Below are 22392 nucleotides of genomic sequence, written 5' to 3' on the forward strand. Positions count from 1 at the left end.
AAAGGGAGTAGACAGAGGTGGTATAACGAGTGTGTGCACCAGTATCCAGGAGGACAATATCTGATGACAGCTGGCTCTGGGGAGGCGGGAGCGAAACAAGAATCTGACAATGGGAGGCTGAAGAGCTGAGAATGAAGCTAAAACCTGATACAAGTGACAGGTGCTACAAAGAGAAGGCGCAAGGCCAGCTTTCAATGCTGAATTTAGGAGACCACAATAGAAAGCAGATGGAATTATTCCAGTCATGAAGACATAATGAATGAGAGCAGCAATGAAGACACAGGGAATAAAACCAGCAAAAAAAACTAAAGGATCAGACCAGCACAGAATACAAACGAGAAGAGACCAGCGCCGAAGACCAAAGAGATAAGACCAGCACTGAACACCAAAGGCACAAGACCAGTACTGAAGAGCAAAGAGTTGCAACCAGCATTAAAATCCAAAGTTATTGTCCCCACTGAAGAACAAAGAGATGAGACATGAACTGAGCACCAAGGCAATGACAAGAAGTGTAGAAGAACAGGATGAGTCCAGGCCAAAAGACCAAAATGTTGGTTCCAGCATTGGGCCCAGCTAAAAACAAAAGGGATTAGACTCAAGGGGTGAGACCTGCACTGAAGAGCAAAGAAATGAGACATAAACTGAAGAAAAAAATGGATTAGGGATTAAAAGAGATAAAGTGAAGAAGAAATGGATTAGACCAGCACTAAAGACCAAAGGGACAAGACGAGCAAGAAGAGCAAAGGGATGAGGCATGACCCGAAGATAAAAGGAATTAGACCAGAACTAAAGACGAAGGAGACAAGACAAACAAGAAAAGTAAAGGGATGAGGCATGAAATGAAGAATAAAGGGATTAGACCAGAATTAAAGACCAAAGAGACAAAACGAGCACTGAAGAGCAAAGGGACAAAGTATGAAATGTAGAATAGAGGGATAAGATAAGCACTAAAGACCAAAGAAACAATACCAGCACAGAGGAGCATAGAGATGAAGCATTAACTGTAGACTATAGTGATTAGAACAGTACTATAAACCAAAGAGACAAAACAAGCACTGAAGAGCAAATGTATGAGGCATGAACTGAAGAATAAAGGGATAAGACCAGCACTAAAGGCCAAAGGGACAACACCAGCAAGAAGAGCAAAGGGATGAGGCATGAACTGAAAAGTAAAGGGATTAGAGCAGCACTAAAGACCCAAGAGACAAGATGAGCACTGAACAGCAAAGGGATGAGGCATGAACTGAAAAACAAAGGGATTAGACTAGAACTAAAGACCAAAGGGACAAGACCAGCAATAAGAGCAAAGGGATGAGCCATGAACAGAAGAATAAAGGGATTAGACCAAAACTAAAGACTAAAAGGACAAGACAAGCACTGAACACAATAAGACATGAATTGAAGAATAAAGGGATTAGAGCAGCACTAAAGACCCAAGAGACAAGATGAGCACGGAACAGCAAAGGGATGAGGCATGAACTGAAAAACAAAGGGCTTAGACTAGAACTAAAGACCAAAGAGACAAGACCAGCAAGAAGAGCAAAGGGTTGAACAATGCACTGAAGAATAAAGAAATTAGACCAGAACTAAGGAGTTAAGGAGAGAAGCCAGCTTCAAGAGGGAATGGATGCAACAAGCTCTGAAGACTGGAGGGAAGAGAGCATGCGGAGGCCAGATCTGAAGGGTGAAAGGAGTGAGATGATCAGGGACCAAGAGCAGAGACCAGTGCTTGACACTTGGGGCCTGATTACGAACTGAGGTGTTATTTATCACCCTTGAAAAAAGACGATACCACGGGGTTTGTTATTTATTAGCCGCGATAAATACCGCCTATTATGAGTTCATGGGGCATAAGATGCGGATTATGGTGTTTAACCACCAAAATCTGCATCGTATGGTATATACCGTATGGTTTCCCCTGTTAAATTTCTGCAGATTTGACTAACAAAATTTAATGAAAGTTGAGTAATTTAACGCATCTGATATTTATCATGTGCAGTAAATACCTTCCAATTTTGACCCATATATACACAGGAGTTTACGTTTGGGTCGCAATATTAAGAGGAACCTGTAATCAGACCCTAAAGGGTTGAGAGGAGTGTTAAAAACTGAAGGGTTGAAAGTCACGTCAAAGTTTGAACCAGGAGGTCACCTCAAAGCTTGAACCAGGAGGTCACCTCAAAGCTTGAACCAGGAGGTCACCTCAAAGCTTGAACCAGGAGGTCACCTCAAAGCTTGAACCAGGAGGTCAACTCAGACTTTGAACCAGGAGGTCACATCAAAGCATGAACCAGGAGGTCACCTCAAAACTTGAACCAGGATGTCACCTCAGACTTTGAACAAGGAGGTCACCTCAAAGCTTGAACTAGGAGGTCACCTCAAAGCTTGAACCAGGAGGTCACCTCAGACTTTGAACCAGGAGGTCACCTCAAAGCTTGAACCAGGAGGTTACCTCAAAGTTTGAAGCAGGAGGTCACCTCAAAGCTTGAACCAGGAGGCCACCTCAAAGCTTGAAGCAGGAGGCCACCTCAAAGTTTGAACCTGGAGGCCACCTCAAAGTTTGAACCAGGAGGCCACCTCAAAGTCTGAACCAGGAGGCCACCTCAAAGTTTGAACCAGGAGGTCACCTCAAAGTTTGAACCATAGTTGGAGTTGAACTGACGAGAGCTGCATTTAAAACTGTGGGAGTGAAACTAGCTGTGAAGAGAGGATGGGAGGTGATGTCAAGACATGAACGGCTGGAGGCCGGCAGAGAAGGATGCCTGCAGGTGACAAAAGGGGAGACCAGTGACTTAAGGGGGAAGGCGCCCATCACAAGCGCCTGGAGGTGGAAGAGGCGCTATCAATAAACACCCCAGGACGCAGTCTAGGTGCAGTCACGTGCATACTTACAACAAGGTGTGCATTCCACAGGCAGGGTCCTCCAGTCCTTCCAATAATCGCCTCACTCCAGAGTCGCCCAGATCATTATTGGACAGGATTAAAGCTGTCAGAGATGGGTCTGCGCTGAGGACAGAGGCGAGATCTTCACAGGATGCAGCTGTCAGGGAACAGCCAGCCAGACTGCAGGAGAGAGGGAAGGACAGACATGAAGCTGAGTGTGAACGCCTGATCAGGGGGCTACAATGAGAACCCTCAGAGAGCCGCCCCCTCGCTCCCGACAGCCAGAGCACGCGAGTCTGCAGGCTGCAGGCACTCTGTCCATGACCCGGTCCAGCAGGATTTATTGTTAATTTGCTAGATGTGTATAGACATGCGTATTGGTGTTCTCAGGGAGCCACACATACATGTGGCCTCGTGGAAAACCCACCCCTCTCACCTGTGCAGCAGCTCTGCTCTTTGTAGGCGCTATGGTTTGTGCTGAGCAGGTTCCGCAGCTCAGCAAGGAGTGCAGGGACATTTCTATTTCACCAAATATGGTGGGTTTTAGGAACCCAGGGAGTGTCCTGTGCACAAGGAGCAGCACCCCTGACCTCTGCAGCAGTGGACACCTCGTTACTGCATTGAGCGACGTCCCTGGCACATGGACTGCACAACTGGAGAACTGCACACGCTCATGGTGCGACTAGAAGCACCGGGGCTTAGAAAGTGCCATGTGATGTGACAAGCAGCATTACACGCTACTCCTGGCACAGTGATCAGCAGCTCTTGAAGCTAGAGCTGTACTTGAGACACTAACATTCTGAAAGTACTAGCAAAATGTTGAGAAATATTTGCAGAGTTCTTGATGGTGCCCCACTCTTGGCATACTCTGGAGCACGCTGGTAGTACTGGCAGTGCCCACACCATGGTATTATTAATGGCTCCATGATCTCTGCAAGGAACGCACACTGACACTGCTCTCCATCCAGTCTTCCCTGTGAGACACAGACACAGCCTCCCATGTACATGCATCCCACAGTGTCCCTAGTCACCACCGAAGACAAAAAACCTTGGAGCCGGGGCACGTTAGACAACCATACCCCCAATCAAAACCACAAATGCGCCCCATTGCCGCCAACCCTTCAGACAATGCGCCTACATTGACTCAACGAAGGACCCTCATACCTGTAGAGTTAGCCTCCTGCTATTGCAAGGGATCAACACAGCTTATCACTGCAAAAGGGAGACCATTTGGACATCCATGAATAGAAGAGAACCCTTCCCACAGAACTCACAACTTCTGGTGCATGCATGACAGAATTCACTTAAAGGTTCTTGGAACCCCTCTGCTGGGGAGCTGTTCTTATGTCACTTAAACCCCCTCAGAACAAGGTCATGTCTGACCCACCCCCACCAGGGGCTCCAGTGAGAAAGGCCAAAGGCGGTGTAACTTTAGCCCACTCTCCGCTCCAACACCAATGATTCTGCGGATGATCTTTTAGCTGGCTGCAGGATGTCTATGGGCGAATAAGCTGCATAAACCAAGGATGTAGAGGGCTACAGTATATTTACCATATCTAACACTACATAGTGACTAGTGCTATTCCAGGGAAGTTGGGGACTTGCCTAACTAAACTTTGTGTGCTCGTATGATGCGGCGCCCTTTAGCGCTGCGCAAGTGAGCCTTGATACTAGTAAAATTGCGCTGTCCTTTGCGCTGCGCTGCTTCACATGGATGCAAACCTCTAGCAAATGATGGCCTATTTGTAGCTCTAGTTATTTGTAGCTCTAGTTATTGGTAGCTCTAGTTATTTGTAGCTCTAGTTATTTGTAGCTCTAGTTATTGGTAGCTCTAGTTATTTGTAGCTCTAGTTATTTGTAGCTCTAGTTATTTGTAGCTCTAGTTATTGGTAGCTCTAGTTATTTGTAGCTCTAGTTATTGGTAGCTCTAGTTATTGGTAGCTCTATTTATTGGTAGCTCTAGTTATTTGTAGCTCTAGTTATTGGTAGCTCTAGTCATTTGTAGCTCTAGTTTGGCCACAAAGCGGGGGACCTCTTAGCCTTGACACCGGAGATCACAGGTGCTCTACTGGTTTTAAGAGTTTCCATAACTGTGTAACATTCGGCCTGGTCAAGCTTTGGTCAAGGTTGTTCTAAGCAGGGTTTAGTAAATTACTTTCCATTTTTTTAAAGTCAATGAATCTTCTGGGCAGCAAAATCGTACAGCGCCTGGATACCATTACTATTACAGGTGACAAGCAGCTCTCGACAAATCCACCTTCTATTATATTACACATGGCAAATGCAGCTAAATCATTTCTGTACATGTTGCAATCATGATGGAACCAGGAATCCTAATGTGAGTCTTGTTGTCCAAAGTGCTGTCTTTTGTTTGTTAATGTTGTGTGCTGACAGATTCTCTCAGGACCATGGATTCTTTAGGGGTGAGGGATGGGGTAGGGGTCTTCACCATCCTAAGCCATGCCTTTAAAATCAGCTCACAAGCCCACGCCTCCAGGCGGACTGCAATACAATCAATCACTCAAGCTTGTAACAGAGTCTGGTGCTGGGGGCGGCTCTCCCCCAGACCCTCAGGAGCACAGGACAGTAAAAGATGCCCTGGGCATGAGTAGGGACATGACCCATACTTAAAGGAGTTCCACCCAGTGCCTTCATTGTAGTGTCTAGTCTCATGAGGCAGGCGGTATGAGACCCCGGCTCAAAGAGAGTCACTGCTAAATGTTACGCTGCTTGAAAAACGGCTTTTTGCACATGCTTATGACAGGATTGTCTCTTCATGCACCATTTCACCTGGATTTCAGGAACCCACATTTACATTGAGGTGACAATGGGAAATCTAGTTTCTACCAATGATCTTTCAACTCCTAGGTCTCTTCAGATTAAGAAGGAGGGAGCTTATTCAATCTGTGAGCATCACTTTTGCTTCGAGGGATCCGTTTTGGGAATGCATGTAAAAACTGAGGATAGAAACATCATCTCACAAGCATGAGCCTATGAAGAATTATTGAAACATATACAGCACAGTCCGCTTTGTTTTGCAACTTAGGTTTGACCCTCCCCCGTTGTACCTCTGCTCCATCTTCCTGCCTTTCTGCCATAGAATATCCGTTATTTACCGACTCTACTGTTATGTGCCTGGTTTAGGCCTGGTAGGAAACAGTGCCAATTTACATGTACATGGTTCTTTCCTAAAGTTGCCTTCCCTTTGTTACATCAACTTTTGACACACATTTGCATTTGTGACACTGGTCAGTTTCTAAGAAACACCGACCTTGCTGACACAAAGAACTTCCTGAGAACACTATCACACTGCCTTGCCATTATGTGCAAGGCCTTCGCGTATGTGATACAAATGTGCTTGTTATTACGTCCATATGACGTCACAGCTATCTGTGGAATACAAACAATGGCAGCCTGATCACAATCTCGGCCCGAAGGCCCTTTTCTCTCTCTATATATATATCCTTTTTGTTTCCTCATACAATCAAAGGAGACACTTCTGCTGACTGCAAGGGGTTCCTGCATGCTGAAGCTTTCGCCTAGCAGCTGACTGACATCTCCATGAGGGGTGTCCAGTTCGTGACCAAGACGGGGTCCAACATTCTTACCCATCAGGTAAAGCAGTTAGATCATCCAGACGGGGTTTCTTGGCAGTCCATATATTCACACCCTAGACACATAGGTTAGAGTTTGCATTGTAGGTGTACATTAGATTGTTATAATATTGTATATATATGCATATATAAATTGTCCCAACAATATGGTGGAACTCTTCGTTTTATTCACCCTTTTATCTGCTTCTGTCTATTGATCATTGCAGCACATATTTTCTATACAAGAATCACGTTGGATCAATAAACGTTGAAAACATCCCTTTGTGTATTATTTGTATATTTCTCTGAGTAAAACAGAGCACAAGTGACTGAGCGAAAAGTTCTAGGTCTGTCACCAGGGTTCCTGAGGGAACAGAGTTGTCATGTTCAGTAGTTGCCAGAACTGTTTGCTCCCTGTCTAAGTTTAGGGGGGCTAACGGTGGCACTGTGAGCTAGCTGGTCCAAGGGACAACATATCCTGTGGGGTGCATGGAATGAGCCTGGCACCATCCTAAGTTTATGGCGTCCACAAACGCGCAGTTCCTACTAATTTGTGGAAACTGCACAACACTACTATCTGTCACAATTGAATAGTCTGTGAAGTGTGTTTGCAAAATGCAACCAAAGAATAGGGTTCTCTGAGGAGTAGCATTGGTTCAGAGATGGACTCTGCAGTATTCCCACCCACAAGTCCACATCCTGACCGAAAAGAACGCCTGTTTCCGAAACTCTTCAATCTGATGCCTGGTCCCAGAAAAGACAAAGACTCAAGGTCCAGCCTTGGAAAGAGGTCACCATCAACAGCTGGTGGGGTTACTAACAACTAACACAGGAGCATCCACGACCACAGTCTGCCTGGGACCACAGTAGAGCCACCAGACCCCCTTACGTAAGATTTATGTTCATTGTTTGAATAAAGGTTTTGATTGAATTTGCAGACCTTGTACTCAGGCCTTGAGGGTGCTCCTCATGGCTGGTCACTCTGGCCCTGAGGGTACTCCTCATGGCTGGTCACTCGGGCCTTTATCTGCTCTTATGAGCATGAATGCCAACCATAACAGCTACAGAGAGGACGTTGCTGTAAGTAGAGGGACTTCTCCTTCGCTGAGGTTACCTAGTCTCCACGTTGAATATGCCTAAGTAAATTCTCGAGAGCACTCCAAGTAGATGACGGGTTCCCTCCTATCACTGCACAGTCTCTACAGAGCAGCGAGGCAGCTGGACCAGTGCAAGGAAGACATCCCAGGTAAAATGTTTGAGCAGAGGAAGATGCCTCTCACTGAAGAGGCCTCTCGCTGAAGAGGCCTCTCGCTGAAGAGGCCTCTCGCTGAAGAGACCTCTTGCTGAAGATACCTCTTGTTGAAGAGGCCTCTTGCTGAAGAGACCTCTCGCTGAAGAGGCCTCTCGCTGAAGAGACCTCTCGCTGAAGAGTCCTCTCCCTGAAGAGAGACCTCTCACTGAAGAGGCCTCTCGCTGAAAAGACCTCTCGCTGAAGAGGCCTGAAGAGACCTCTTGCTGAAGAGACCTCTCGCTGAAGAGGCCTCTCACTGAAGAGGCCTCTCGCTGAAGAGGCCTCTCACTGAAGAGACCTCTCACTGAAGAGGCCTCTCACTGAAGAGGCCTCTCACTGAAGAGGCCTCTCGCTGTAGAGGCCTCTTGCTGAAGAGGCCTCTCGCTAAAGAGGCCTCTCGCTGAAGAGGCCTTTCACTGAAGAGGACTCTCGCTGTAGAGGCCTCTCGCTGAAGAGGTCTCTCGCTGAAGAGATCTCTCACTGAAGAGGCCTCTCGCGAGGCCTCTCGCTGAAGAGACCTCTTGCTGAAGAGACCTCTCACTGAAGGTGATTTTTAACCGAGGAGATCAGAGAACACAGGATCAGCCAAAGAGGGAGATCCTTGACGCACTTGCTGTAGAGCACGGAACATGCCTGCAGTGGGCAGAAATAGGAGAGGGTGGTAAAGACGCACCACACGCACGTGTACAGGAACCTCTTCTTTATTCTACGCTCAGCAGTGAAGAAAGGATGGATGTTATGCGCACCAGCAGGGGTGAGAATGTATTACAGCCTCCTCAGTTCATTTGGAACACTTACCGACACATCAGCACCGCATGTGTCATCATGTATTCAGGGTCACCACGTGTCACAATTCACTCCCTGTGCTCCCATGCCCACCACCAGGGGGCCGCATTGTGGGACTTTCCACTATTATAATAAGCTTTTGGACCCTCCCCTTCATGCACATACTGACTTCCAGCCATTCGGACTCTACTTGGTAATGGCCATCCATTCCCAATCCATGCCGGGTTTTGTGGAAGCCAGCCTGCTCATGCCTGAAACTCCATTACCTAGAATTCCCTGCTCTCTGCTTCGTCTCCACCCCTGCAGGCCAAGGATGGGTGGAGGAGTTCAGCTCACCTGTGGCTGGCTGCTGCTAGCCTGCTCACACCTGATGCGTGTGATTACCTTGAGCTCTTTTAAGCCTCAGCTCCCTTCAGTCCAGTGTTGGTCACTGCTTCCAGTGTTTCCCGAGCTTTTGATGTACTTGTTACTGAATTAACGCTGCCTGCAGTGCTACATTGACTCCTGAGCCTCAGCTCAATGTTTGTTCCTGCCCCAGCACTGCCTTCAATACTACTTTGTTCCCTTGATTCCTGAACCAGCACTATTCTAGTATACCTTTGTAGCCTCCTCTTCTGTATATCCTTCTCCAGTCCCTGCCTTTTTCCCCATTTCCTTGGTTTCAGTTGCTAGTTTGCTGTCTTTCTATTCTGCTGCCTTGCTTCTGTTACCTTGTATGTTTGTTACCTGCTTTCTGCCGAGCGTGCCCTGAGATTTCCTTCCTTTCCTGTTAAGCTCTCCTCCTTGCTAGCTCCTTGTCTATTGTGCTTGTCTTTAGTTCTACCCTCTTTTTGTTTTTATTGCCTTGCGTGTTCCTGTTTGATCGCCAGGATCCGTGGGCACAGCTGACTACCTAAGTGGTGTTTCTTGTTCACTGTGAGTATTGGTTTGAGTTACTTTTATAACATCACCATAGGTATCCGCTCCACAGACCCTGCCTTTGCATGTATATCCCATATGGGGGTATTTGTAACAGCAACTGTGGGTGAAGAACTTACTGAGCTTCAGTCTTACCGTGTGGAGCTGCCGAATGCTTTACCCCACATTCCCTTTATGGTTAATGTTGTTTTATATAAGTGTCTTGCACTTCCGTCCTGGGTGTAGTTATTCTGAATGCTAAATCCCCTGCTGAGTGCCTATCCTTTCTGAGTCTTAGCTACCTTTTTCCTTTGTACAGGCTTCACCTTTGGATCCCTTTTCTCCTCTGACTTCCAGTGTGATCCTGGGCAGTGCTGTGCTTCTCTTTCTGCTTACATTTTCTACCCAGTCACCAGTCCTTGCCCAAGTCCCTTACTGTGTCCCAGACAGTCTCAGACAGTCCCTGACACCACGTCTGCAGGCTCACCACGACTGCAGGATTACCACACCTGCAGGGTCACCACACCGGCAGGGTCACCACACCTGCAGAGTCACAACACCTGCAGGGTATTCAGGCCTGCAGGGTCTTCATGCCTGTAGGGTCATCACGCATGCAGGGTCACCACACCTGCAGGGTCACAACACCTGCAGGGTTTTCAGGCCTGCAGGGTATTCAGGCCTGCAGGGTCTTCACACATGGAGGGTCAGGACACATGTTGGCTCTCCACGCACAAAATACCCAGACATAAAACGTCACCCCTCACATACGAGCACAGTGTACACAAGAACCAGGCAGACTTTACCCTGCCAGAAGGCCCTGCCTGGTAAGACGTAGATGCCAGGGTTGCGGCATGGCACACCAGGCGCACGTAGGAAGAAGTGTAAAACAGAAGGCACTTGTTGTAATATGCTAATTTTGTGTTATGTCATTTCTGACATCTCTGTGAGGTGATGGGGTTCTAGAGTGCCAACTCATCATGAGCTGGTTGTAAGAATGTTGGGTCAGAGATAGAGATGAATCTGCTGGCAGTTGGGTGGCTGAGCTGTAATACCTGCATCTTCAATTAAAGAACCTGTTTCATCTACAAATGATCTCTGGATTCTTATTCATCCCTCCAAAGTGTACCTTTTAACACTGGCGACGACTGGGATTCTACAGCTCAACTCCAGACTACAGCATGAAGCGTTAATCAAGTAACGGTTTTCATCCTCTCTACTTTGCTGAACTTTCAAGTAAGACTATCTTTGTACTTATCTTGATTTCTGACACACCTCGTCTGGCAACATCAGCATTCCACATCAAACACCTTACAGCCCATCATAACGCTTCTGTCCTGAACGCTAATTGACTTCTCTACTATCTCTTATAATCAAATTACAAGCTAGCGTTTCTATGTGAGACTTATTTCAGCTCAGGAACATATGGTGTAAGAACACATGCCTATCGTTTGACTTATTATGGATTTAACTTCGTAGTTTTGCTGGTCCGGCTGTCAAACGATTTAAATTTGCGACTTACAGTTTTTTTTTGTGACTCGCGCCTTTCCTCGAGCAAACTTCCAGTTCTCGTGCAGCATTGTTCTGATGAGTGAATCGCCATTGTTATCAGCAGCGTCACAGCGTTGGCAGCGTCTTCTGCCGAGCTTGGTGGAACGCATTCGAACGTCACAGCGTCACAGCTTCCTGGAACGCATTTAACGTCAGCTGCGTCTTCTTCTGAATGGCTTCCTTGGCAACGGCAAAGCAGCGTTTTCTTCCGAGTTTGCTGGAACGCATCTAATGACACAGCGTCACAGCTTCCTGCAACGCGGTGTGAGCAGCGTCTCTTTCCGATTTGGTTCTGTTCCTTAGCAACGGCAAAACAGACGTTTAAGACGCACCTTCTTCCTCGTTGTTTTATCAGACGACTCCATTGTCTGATTTGTTTGCCACACTGTGAAAACGATTCCTCAGCATTTACAGAGCAGCGCTGACACGCACAGCTATTTTCCAGTACGTGTTGTTTTCATTTCGTTGTAGTGTGTCCTTTTGTCTAGAGCAACGCTGACACGCACAGCCACTTACCAGTACGTGCTATTTACATTTCTTTATAGTGTGTCCTTTTGCCATGTTACGCTGACACGCACAGCTTTTGAGAAAAGTTAATTACTTTAAACTTGCTTATAACACAGCAAAGTGTGGACCACGTCGTGGGATCATCTTTCTGTCACTCTTAATGCAATGCTGTTATGCACAGCTATTTTCTAGATGGTACAATTACTTTGTTACTGCGTGTCATTTTGGTAAATAACGCGGACGCACACAGCTTCTAGCATTGGTGAACGTTATCACTGAGCTATACATCACAAATTCCAGTAGGAACTATTACAGTTGGTACTGCGTGTCAATTTGTCAGATTACGCTGGCACGCACAGCTCAATACACTTTACTGATACATGTGTTTTTTTGACACAAATGATTTTGTTGTAAATTACTATGTCTTTACAGTTTGTTCCCAGGTTCATACTTAATTGATACCTATGATATTAGCATTTGGTGAGGTTTGAGTGGTTACAAAAGTTAAGAATATTCATAATTTTCGAATATTCATAATTTTTTTTGTTTCTCTTCAAAGTTTCTGAGTCATGCAAAATGTTACGGCTGCACCGTTTTTTTTACAATCACCAGGTGATCCACCTATTAAGTGGTCTAAATGGAAAAAGGTATTTGAGCGTTATGCTCGGGTATGCGGTACCTCTCTCAGTATTGAGAGGAAAACGGCTCTGCTTATGCACTGTCTTGGATCTGAGGGTCAGGATGTCTTTGATCATCTGCCTGACGTTCCAGGCAGTGCTGCTGCGGGTTTAAATGAATTTGAACAATGCATATACAAGCTTGATGCTCATTACCTACCTAAAGTTAGTACTATTTTGGAACGCTATCACTTTGGAAGGCGGATGCAGAAAGAAGGTGAAAGTATAGAAAATTATGTAACAGATCTCAGACGTTTAGCCTCCACTTGCAAATTTGACATCCTGATTGAAGAAAGGATAAGAGATCAATTTATGCTTGGTTGCATCTCTGAGAAAGTGAGAGATGAACTGTGGTTAAAAGATGAACCATCTCTTGATGAAGTCTTAGTAATAGCTAAAAGAATAGAACACTCCTTAGCGTGTGTTAAAGAAATAAAAAAGGATCTTGACAAGGTTGTTTCTGATGTTACAGTTGTTAATACTAATGTGTCCCACAAATCTCCTGAGTCTGTAGGGAAATCCCTGACTAAGGACAAGTCAAGTAATAAGGCTCCAACTCAATTAAAAAAGAGTGGTAAGTGTTATAGGTGTAATAGCACAACTCACTGGGCGAATGATAAGTCTTGTCCTGCCCTAAATATTATATGTTCTTTCTGTAAAAAAAAGGGTCATATGGTGAGTGCATGTAGAATCAAGGCTTCTAAAAGCGCAATAAATGAAATTTCTCAAGAAAATTCAACTGATCTACATGATTTTGAATGTGGACAAATTATAGTTCAGGTTGGAAGTGATGGACCTTTGGATTTTATACTAGTAGAAGGTCATAGAACTAAAGTATTATTTGATTCAGGAGCTAAGATTACAATTGTTTCTAATAAATTCTTTAACCCCTTCAGCGCTGGGCGAATTCCGCCGCGGTGCTGAAGGGTTCGTGCGCGGGCGGGCCGATGACGGAACGGTTCCGTCATGAGCACAGCTCAACCGTGGCTCATGACGGAACCGTTCCGTCATGAGCATGGAAGGGGTTAATGACAATTTGAGCTCCAAGGTAAAACTCTTGAAACCTGACATTCGTCCCACCGCATATGGTGGTGATCCCATTGAACTGAAAGGTTACTTTGTGGGATTAATTGAATTTGAGGATCGTTTTACCTCAGGGAAGATCTATGTTTCTAAAAAGGGGGACAGTATTATTAGCTGGTGGCACCAAAAAGACTTGGGTGTCATGTTAGATCCCAATAGTACACCTCCCATCATTATCAAAGATAGGAATGTCATTAAGTCAATAGACAACACATCCCTACTGTCACAACTTATGACAGAGTATCCCCTGGTCTTTGGTGAAAAGTTGGGTTGCCTTAAGGGTTACTGTCATAGAATAAAATTGATCCCGGGTTCGGTTCCGGTTTCCAGCAAGGTGCGGAATGTTCCTTTTACTGTCAAAGAAGATATGCTCAAAGAAATTGACAAACTTAAATCTCAGGGAATCATTGAAGAGGTTGAAGGGACATCTTGGTTGGCTCCAGTTGTAGCTGCTAGAAAACCGGATGGCTCTCTGAGGTTGTGTGTGGACCTGAGACAGCTTAACAAGTGTGTACTGGTAGACAAATATCCCCTTCCAACCATTTCTGAACTATTGAGCTTGGTGGCTGGAGCGAAAATATTTAGTACAATTGATCTGACGTCCGCATATCATCAAATTTTACTTGATGAATCTTCTAGAGATTTGACTGCATTTGTTACGCCTTTTGGGACGTTCAGATTTATAAGGCTTCCATTTGGCCTGGTTTCTGCTGCTTCAGTGTTTCAACGAGTCATGGAGAAGGTTTTGGTTGATGTTCCGGGGATTTGTGTATATCAAGATGATATATTGGTGTATGGATCCGATGTAGTGGAGCATGGGAAAAGAGTGAGGCAAGTGCTTAGTAGGCTTACTGCTCACAATTTGACTATTAAGCGGGAAAAGTGTAAGTTTGGTTTGGATAAGATTGACTACTTGGGACATACCATAAGTGCTGATGGGGTTGTTCCAAAAGCTGAGCTAGTAAACACTATTAAAGATCTGATGGCTCCCACATCTAAGGAGGAATTAATGCGCTTTCTTGGTATGGCTGAATACTACAATAAATTTATAAAGAATTTTGCAGACGTAACGTATCACATAAGGAATCTTCTAAAAAAGGGTGAGAAGTTTTGTTGGGATGATTCTTGTGAGAAAGAATTTTGTGAGTTGAAACTCATGCTGCAAAATGCACCCAATCTTAGAAATTATGATCCCACTAAAACGTCCATTATTTCCACTGATGCAAGTTTGAAAGGACTTGGTGCAGTTCTATATCAGGGAGGTACTGCTCCTGAGAACACCATTATGTTCATTTCGAGAAGTTTGAAAGGGGCTGAAACCAGATATTCAGTCATTGAGCGGGAAGCTTTAGCGGTTTACTGGGCCGTTAAGAAATTCAAAAATTTTTTGTGGGGTACATCTTTTGTTGTTAAGACAGATCACAAACCATTGCGCGAAGTGTTAACTAGTAAAGGCATTGATTCTATTTCGCCGCGTATTTCGAAATGGGTTGTTGGTTTGCAAGGTTTTGATTTTGTTGTCAAATACATTCCAGGTAGTGAGAATCTTGTGGCAGATGCACTTTCAAGATTGGTTCCGTCTGCTGAACCAAATCTACTTGACTCTGAGAAGGATGTTGATTTTGGTCATCCTCATGATTTTGTATGTGTGGTGGATTTTGAGGTGATTTCTCACAAACGGTGGATAGATGCTTGCAAGGCTGATGCATCTATTCAGGAGGTACTAAAACTAATTTGCAATGGTTGGCATCACAAGGAACAGGGTGGTTCTTTAGTGAAAGATTTTTGGTTGGTGAGGGATCAACTTTCTGATTGTGATGGTTTATTGTTGAGGGGTCACCGTTTGGTTCCACCCACATCTCTAAGAAAGGAATTGTTGAATTTAGCCCATGAGGCGCATCTAGGTATTTCCAAGACGAAGGAAAGAATACGCTCTAGTTATTGGTGGCCAGGTGTGGATACTCAAGTTGAACATCTGGTTCGAGAATGTGTTCAGTGTACCTTAAGTGAAAAAGGCCTTAAGACTAGAACTCAACCTATGGAAAAAAGATCTCGCCCTAGTGGTCCGTGGAAAGATATAGCTTTAGATATTTTAGGACCTATTCATGGGGATGGTTCAGACTCGTTTGTTATTGTAATTATGGATTTGTTTTCAAGGTGGCCGGAGATATTTGTTGTGAAAAGTATAGACACTAAGAGTGTTATAGGTTGCTTAAAGAAACTCATAGCTAAGGAAGGTATTCCTGAGACTATTTTGACTGACAATGGGGTTCAATTAGTCTCTGCTGAAATGGAAAATTTTCTTAGTGGTTGTGGTATTGTACATAAGAAGTGTGCTCTGTATCACCCAGAGTCAAATGGCACTGTAGAGAGATTTAATCGTGTTCTTAAAGATACTATCTCTTTAGCCAAGCAGAATGGACTTGACTGGAGAGAGGAAATATCCAAAAGAGTCTGTATATATCGTTTTGCTCCTCATTCTACAACTGGAAAGTCTCCTTTTCTTTTGTTTCGGGGAAGGAATCCTGATACATTTCTAGAACCCCCTTGGGTGAACAAATTTCTGTCAACCAAGGGTGAAGTTGAGGGTTCTATTTCCTGGAAGGACAAGGAGGATTCCATGTGTATCAAGAGTAAAGAAAACTATGATATGCGACATGCCGTCAAAGTGACAAAAGTATTAGTTGGCGACATGGTTAGGATTAAAAAACCTGGGTTTTGTGTTGCTGGTGCTAAATTTTCCAAACCTATTAAAGTGATAAAAGTTTTTAATAATGCAATAAGAACTGCTGATCACAGAGTGTGGAATTTGAGTCGGGTAGCTTTGTGTAAAGGTAATGAGGAAGTGTCTTTTTCTCAGGATTTGCCAACAAAGAATGCAGTTCCTCGAGGGGAAATAAGACCTACCAGAATTTCACGACCTACCAGAGTTTCACGCACACCTTCTTATTTGAAGGATTATGTTGTATAATGTTATGTTGTTGATTGTATTTTCAATGTACATGTAAGGAGGGAGATATGTTGTAATATGCTAATTCTGTGTTATGTCATTTCTGACATCTCTGTGAGGTGATGGGGTTCTAGAGTGCCAACTCATCATGAGCTGGTTGTAAGAATGTTGGGTCAGAGATAGAGATGAATCTGCTGGCAGTTGGGTGGCTGAGCTGTAATACCTGCATCTTCAATTAAAGAACCTGTTTCATCTACAAATGATCTCTGGATTCTTATTCATCCCTCCAAAGTGTACCTTTTAACAGCACTCACTCCAGTTTCTGTAAGGTGCAGCCTGGATGCTTCAGCCCTTCACACAGCAGTCGGACTCCAGGGTCCCCCAGCGTGTTCCCATCCAGGATGAGGTCAGTTAGAGACCTGTTTGTTTTGAGAACGGTGGAGAGGTCTGCACAGCAGTCACCTGTAAGCGAGCAGCTCCACAAGCTGCAGGAAACAGACAAACAGATCAGTGAAGCTCAACTTAGAAAGACACATCACAGCAGGCCTTTACTTTCATCAACCCTCGCCTCTGACTGAGACCAATCTACAAACTACTGATAATTACATGCATACATGTGTAACACCAACGTGTCAGCATGCTCTGCCAGCCTTCAGACACATGGAACGGTCCCTAGTGTTCTGGACATTTGAAACCAGCTTTGGCTGCCAGATGTCATGGAGGGTTCATGGAGTCATCGGGAGGACCAAGTCCTGATCCTCGTCATGTCAGATCGAGTGATGGCGATCTCATTGTGTCAGACGTCATCGCATCAGATCTCGTCATGTCAGGCCTCGTCATGGCAGATGTCGTCATCTCAGATCTCGTCATGTCACATCTTGTCATGTCAGACCTCGTCAGGCCTCGTCATGGCAGATCTCGTCATCTCAGATCTCGTCATGTCACATCTTGTCATGTCAGACCTCGTCATGTCAGGCCTCGTCATGGCAGATCTCGTCATCTCAGATCTCGTCATGTCACATCTTGTCATGTCAGACCTCGTCATGTCAGGCCTCGTCATGGCAGATCTCGTCATCTCAGATCTCGTCATGTCACATCTTGTCATGTCAGACCTCGTCATGTCAGGCCTCGTCATGGCAGATCTCGTCATCTCAGATCTCGTCATGTCACATCTTGTCATGTCTGACCTCGTTATGTCAGATCTCATCATGTCACATCTTGTCATGTCAGACCTCGTTATGTCAGATCTCATCATGTCACATCTTGTCATGTCAGACCTCGTCATGTCAGGCCTCGTCATTGCAGATCTCGTCGTCTCAGATCTCGTCATGTCACATTTTGTCATGTCAGACCTCGTTATGTCAGATCTCATCATGTCACATCTCTTCATGTCAGATCTCTTCATGTCAGATCTCTTCATGTCAGATCTCATCAAGTCACATCTTGTCATGTCAGAGCTCATCATGTCAGATCTCTTCATGTCAGATCTCGTCATCTCAGATCTCGTCATGTCAGACCTCATGTCAGATCTTGTCATGTTAGCTCTTATCATGTTTGATCTCGATATGTTAGATCTCATCATGTCAGATCTCTTCATGTCAGATCTCATCATGTCAGATTTCGTCATGTCAGATCTCGTCATGTCAGATCTCGTCATGTCAGATCTCGTCATGTCAGATCTCTTTATGTTAAATCTCATCATGTCAGATCTCTTCATGTCAGATCCCATCATGTCAGATCTCGTCATGTCAGATCTCGTCATGTCAGCTCTCATCATGTCAGAACTCGTCATGTCAGATCTCGTCATGTCAGATCTCGTCATGGTGGATCGTGATGTTTAGCAAAACTCCCCCACCCTCTCCTGGCACTGGACTGGTATCGGGGTGCTATAATCGAATAGGTGGTCTCCTGTCTGGACTGCGAGACCCAGTGGGGGGGTCATGGATTCCAGGACTCCTTCCTTGTGGTTTGCCAAGGGCTGGTGCCTTCAACCTTCTAGTTTCTGAGTTTGTGTAGACACCGGGGGACATCCCATGTTGTGAAGACTTGTAAACTTCTGTTTCGTTCAGGTACAAAGCCCATTGGTTGCTCTCCCGTTGTGAGTGGAGCCAAACGGCCTAGATCTCAGCGCTGATAGAGCAGTAGCGATGGCTGAGGCATCTGAAGCGGCTTGTGGATGGGCCAGAAGAGAGGACGCTTCTTTCACCTAACGAGTCAAGACTCTCGCTGCGTCAATCCGCAGATCTGAGAGAGTAACGTCGACCAGAACTATCGAAAAGTCATGTTTCCCATCTCTTCCTCTTCTTCATCTTTACCGTCTCTTCTTCTCCTCTTAATTTTCGATCCATGCCTTTTTATTGACATGTTTGAAACACATGATCACCTTTTATGACAAATTTTCAAATGGATTACAAAGGAATCCGTAACTTCTACAGACACTGGTTCCTCCAGTGCCTAGAAATGCGAGAAGAGAAGTCCTGGCTCAGATGACTTGTTGAGTGTGGTGTAAGGCGGCGCGCTGTACCTAGTGTGTTTTCACCACATCGGGGTCTGTTCCCTAGAAGTGCTATTCTTTTGTCTGGGCGATGGCGTCCATCTTAGATTTAGGATTATCGAAGTTTGTGAAGAAGTTTAATGTCCGTCAGGAAGTTTACACAACAAATGGATGCAAGGATGGCAAGCGAGAGGGACACTCCAGCCAAAGACATCACCGCCAAATGCCAGGGCCGCTGAAAATCAAAGCTTTCATCTCATCCCTCTTGCCTCCTTATGTCTCTCTTGCGGTTCTTTTTCATTCCTGCTTCTTCCCTTTAGCTCCGTTTTTAATATCTTTCTCTCCTTCTTTCTTTCTCCCTCTGCTGTCTGTATCTCTTTCACTCCAAGGCAAAGTCCGATGACACACAGGGTAGGTTTATTGGTTTGTTATTCTGTCGGCACCACCGTCAGAGGGAAGAGGTGGTTTACTTTTATTCTCAGACCTTTGGAGGCTGGGATGGGTTATGTTTGGACGGTGAACGGTACGTGTTAAAATATTCATGTTGGGTTAGGTGTTCCTTCAAGCGTATGGGTAACAATCATAATGAACTTCCTTCAAGGCACTAAATGTGAATTTACTTTATTTACGCCGGACAGGAGGGGGAACACCTGCACTGTGAGTGCAGAGAACTGCACCCATAGATCACATGCAAGAGATGAGGAGCGGGCATTGCAGGGTGTAGTTTGCCTGGAAGTTTTAAAATGACGTAAAACATGGACCTCTGTGAGCACTCACAAACTATTCTCTGTCCCCTGCCTACCCTGGAATGAGTCATAGTTCACTCCAGCACCAGGCTGGAGTAACTCCCCTTATAGGGTGAGAAGGGGGCTGGATCACCCACAGATTTGCTGGATCTGAGCTTTCTACACAGAGAAAAATATTTTCCCATCACATATTTCCCCATCATTCTTTTTCCTCTGAGCAGAGCTCCATACAGCTGGGATAGGGTCTCGCTGTACACTGCACATGCCCTTCCCAGGAGTGTGCTTGGAATGTTTCTGAATTCCAGAAAACTGAAAAGTTACATTCAAAGGAAGGCAGAATTCTCTGCCCAGATGTTTCCAACTTTCTTTGTGAATGGAGTCCTCTGTGTGTGCATCAAGAGAGGGCCGCTGTGCTTTGAAGAGGCTTCTCCTTGGAAAAGAAGTTTGGTTTTGGGCACAAATTACTTAAGATTGCTTGGAGAACTGCTTAAAGATCGGTATACTTGTCCTTTTTACTCCAAAAATAGTCTGTCGTTTGTCCACTTCCTAGTCATGTCACGTGACCTCTTCTACCAATCACAGTGCAGCTCTTTCCCAATAAAAGGAGCCTCGGTTTGGGTATAAAGTCTTTGGGGTCAGGCCACTCTTCCTGTTGACTTCACGGTGCAGCTGGATTGTGGGGTGGAGTGAATGAATGAATGAATGAATGAATGAATGAGTTGGAGTGAGCCTGGCAGGGGTGAGCTGTGTGACATTGTGAAGTGATTACTATACCTGGCAGCATTACTTAGCTTGAAGATGTCTACAGTGTTGTGTTGTTGTCTGTGAGGGCGGCGCACTGCACTTTGTTGTTGGGACACATCCCTCTGCGCTGGCCATGCATAGTCCACTGGTAGCAGAGGTCCCGGGGGCCCAATGAACCTTGATAATTGCTCTATTTTATTATTCAAACAGTGACCAAGAGGCCAATTTCCTTCCATGCACTAGGGGCCATGACACACTGGCTACGCTACTGTAAAGACACTGCGCTTGCAAAGCAAACAAGTTCCAAGGTGACACAGTTCAACCTTTTCCTGGGTTAATAATATATGCCACTTACCCACTGCCGCAGACGAAATAGCGGACCTAAAACAATCAAAACTTGAAAAAAGGCATAAAATCTGTAACAAATTATTTAAATCTATTCATAACAGATGGAGTGAATCTAATAAGGATTATTGAGCATGAAAGTCCAGAGGTTCGGCAGAAGGAGCTGGAAGGAGTTGATTCAGAACAAATGATGAGGAGAAACAAAGTATATTTGATGTCACAACCGCATAGAGGTAAAGGGAAAAGGGAAGAAAACAACCACAGCTCAGAAAGTTATTTCAGGAAATGGAATATATATGAAGATGCCGATAGGTTTGTACCCTGCAACAAAGTGAGAAGAAACGCTCAGGAATGTGTCTGGTCACAGAAGAAGTTGATTGTCTGAAGTCAATATTGTGCCAGATGCTTAAAGGGGAAACAACATTCATGTCATTTTTGTCATTCAAATTAGAAATGTGAGGATTATCAAAAGAGATATTGTATGTTGGGAGAAAGGTGATTCATTAGACACCTTATATGCTGTTAAAACTGGAATGCCTGGTGCAATTGTTACAGTACAATGTAAATGACTTGTTTTACAAAAGTGAAATGTTGATTTGTAGTACATAAGTTAGGAGTGTACTACATACGTGATAGATTACTTTTAACCAGAGGTTATTAGGTTGCATAAGGTAGAGGGTGTGAGAATTTTGAGAAACCTCTAAATGGGTGGCTACTGTGGTGATTATAAGAAAACCTAGAACTGGGATAAGAGTGTGTGTAGAGTCTAGAGATTTAAAGGTGTAAACGTGTAGACTGCTCTATAGCTAATGTAAGTGATATGCAGAATCGCCTTGTAAATGGTATACACATCAGCACCTTTGATTTTTTATCCATGTATAATCAATTGGTGCAGCAGTCGCCCACCAAACATTTAACATAATTTTTAAAACCACATGAAGCTTTCAGAATTATCTGCTTGCCATTCCGATTGCATTCGCCTCCATAATTTTACAGAGATACTTTTTTCTAAAGCACTCCTAGGTTTTAGGACTTTAACAGTAACATTTTGGCCACTGCTCCCACTGAGGAGGAGCATGAAAGAAGACTAAGACACGTTCAGACTCTGGTGAGCGAGACATAGTTGAACATATGAATGAGATAATTCCTAGTCCTCGTGGAGTTTTATTCCAAATACATATGTCAATTTTGTATTGAAATGGGGGTACTCTGTAAACTGTTAAAGAAGAACTTTAAATGGAATAAGTAATATCAAGAAGTGTATAAATGTAGTCTGAACTGCTATTCAGTCACACTGACCTTCCAGGGCTGAAAAAAGAGGCCTAGAGGCATCAAGGATGCCACTGCTGCCTGGGAGAGCGGATGGCACCTACAACAGTACTAGGTCAAAGAGGAAAAAGCCAAAACACAAGTGAATGTGTAGAGAGAGGACACCAGCCCACCCCAGGCATCTCCAAAAGTCACTGATACATCTCCACAACAAAACTGCTACAAGCCATTGGGATGAAAGTAATATCTGCTGTTTCATAGGTATAAAGGGAGTGGAATTTAGGCACTTTATAAAATATTCAATGCTATTATCAGGGGAAGCATACAATGCAATTCTAGCACATAGAAGTAACACCTACTTACTTCAGTTTCCTCAGCCTGCAGCTCGGGTGTGCCAGTCCTTCACACAGTGTCTTCATGCCAGAGTCTCCCATCTCATTGTCGCCCAGGTTTAGTTCTGTGAGACTTTGATTGATTCTGAACGTGGAGGCCAGATCTGCACAGCAGGGGGCAGTGATGGAGCAATGTAGTATCCTATGGGAGATGAGAATAGACATGGGTAAAACAAACACGCACCGA

At 44.8% G+C, this 22392-nt stretch overlaps 1 protein-coding gene across 2 annotated transcripts in view; it reads right to left on the minus strand.

Moving 5' to 3' along the window:
* Positions 1–22392, minus strand: part of LOC146822508 (uncharacterized) — a 698810-nt gene that overhangs the window by 532765 nt on the left and 143653 nt on the right. For both annotated transcript variants that reach the window (XM_085613620.1, XM_085613621.1), the window contains exons 5-7: positions 22177–22347; positions 16530–16700; positions 2893–3063 (exon numbers count right to left, since the gene is read on the minus strand). In XM_085613620.1, coding sequence (XP_085469746.1) covers positions 2893–3063; positions 16530–16700; positions 22177–22347 — 513 coding nt within the window. The remainder of the gene's footprint in view (positions 1–2892; positions 3064–16529; positions 16701–22176; positions 22348–22392) is intronic.

The sequence above is a fragment of the Triturus cristatus genome, chromosome 6 (genome assembly GCF_964204655.1).
Source record: "Triturus cristatus chromosome 6, aTriCri1.1, whole genome shotgun sequence".
Lineage (NCBI taxonomy): Eukaryota > Metazoa > Chordata > Amphibia > Caudata > Salamandridae > Triturus > Triturus cristatus.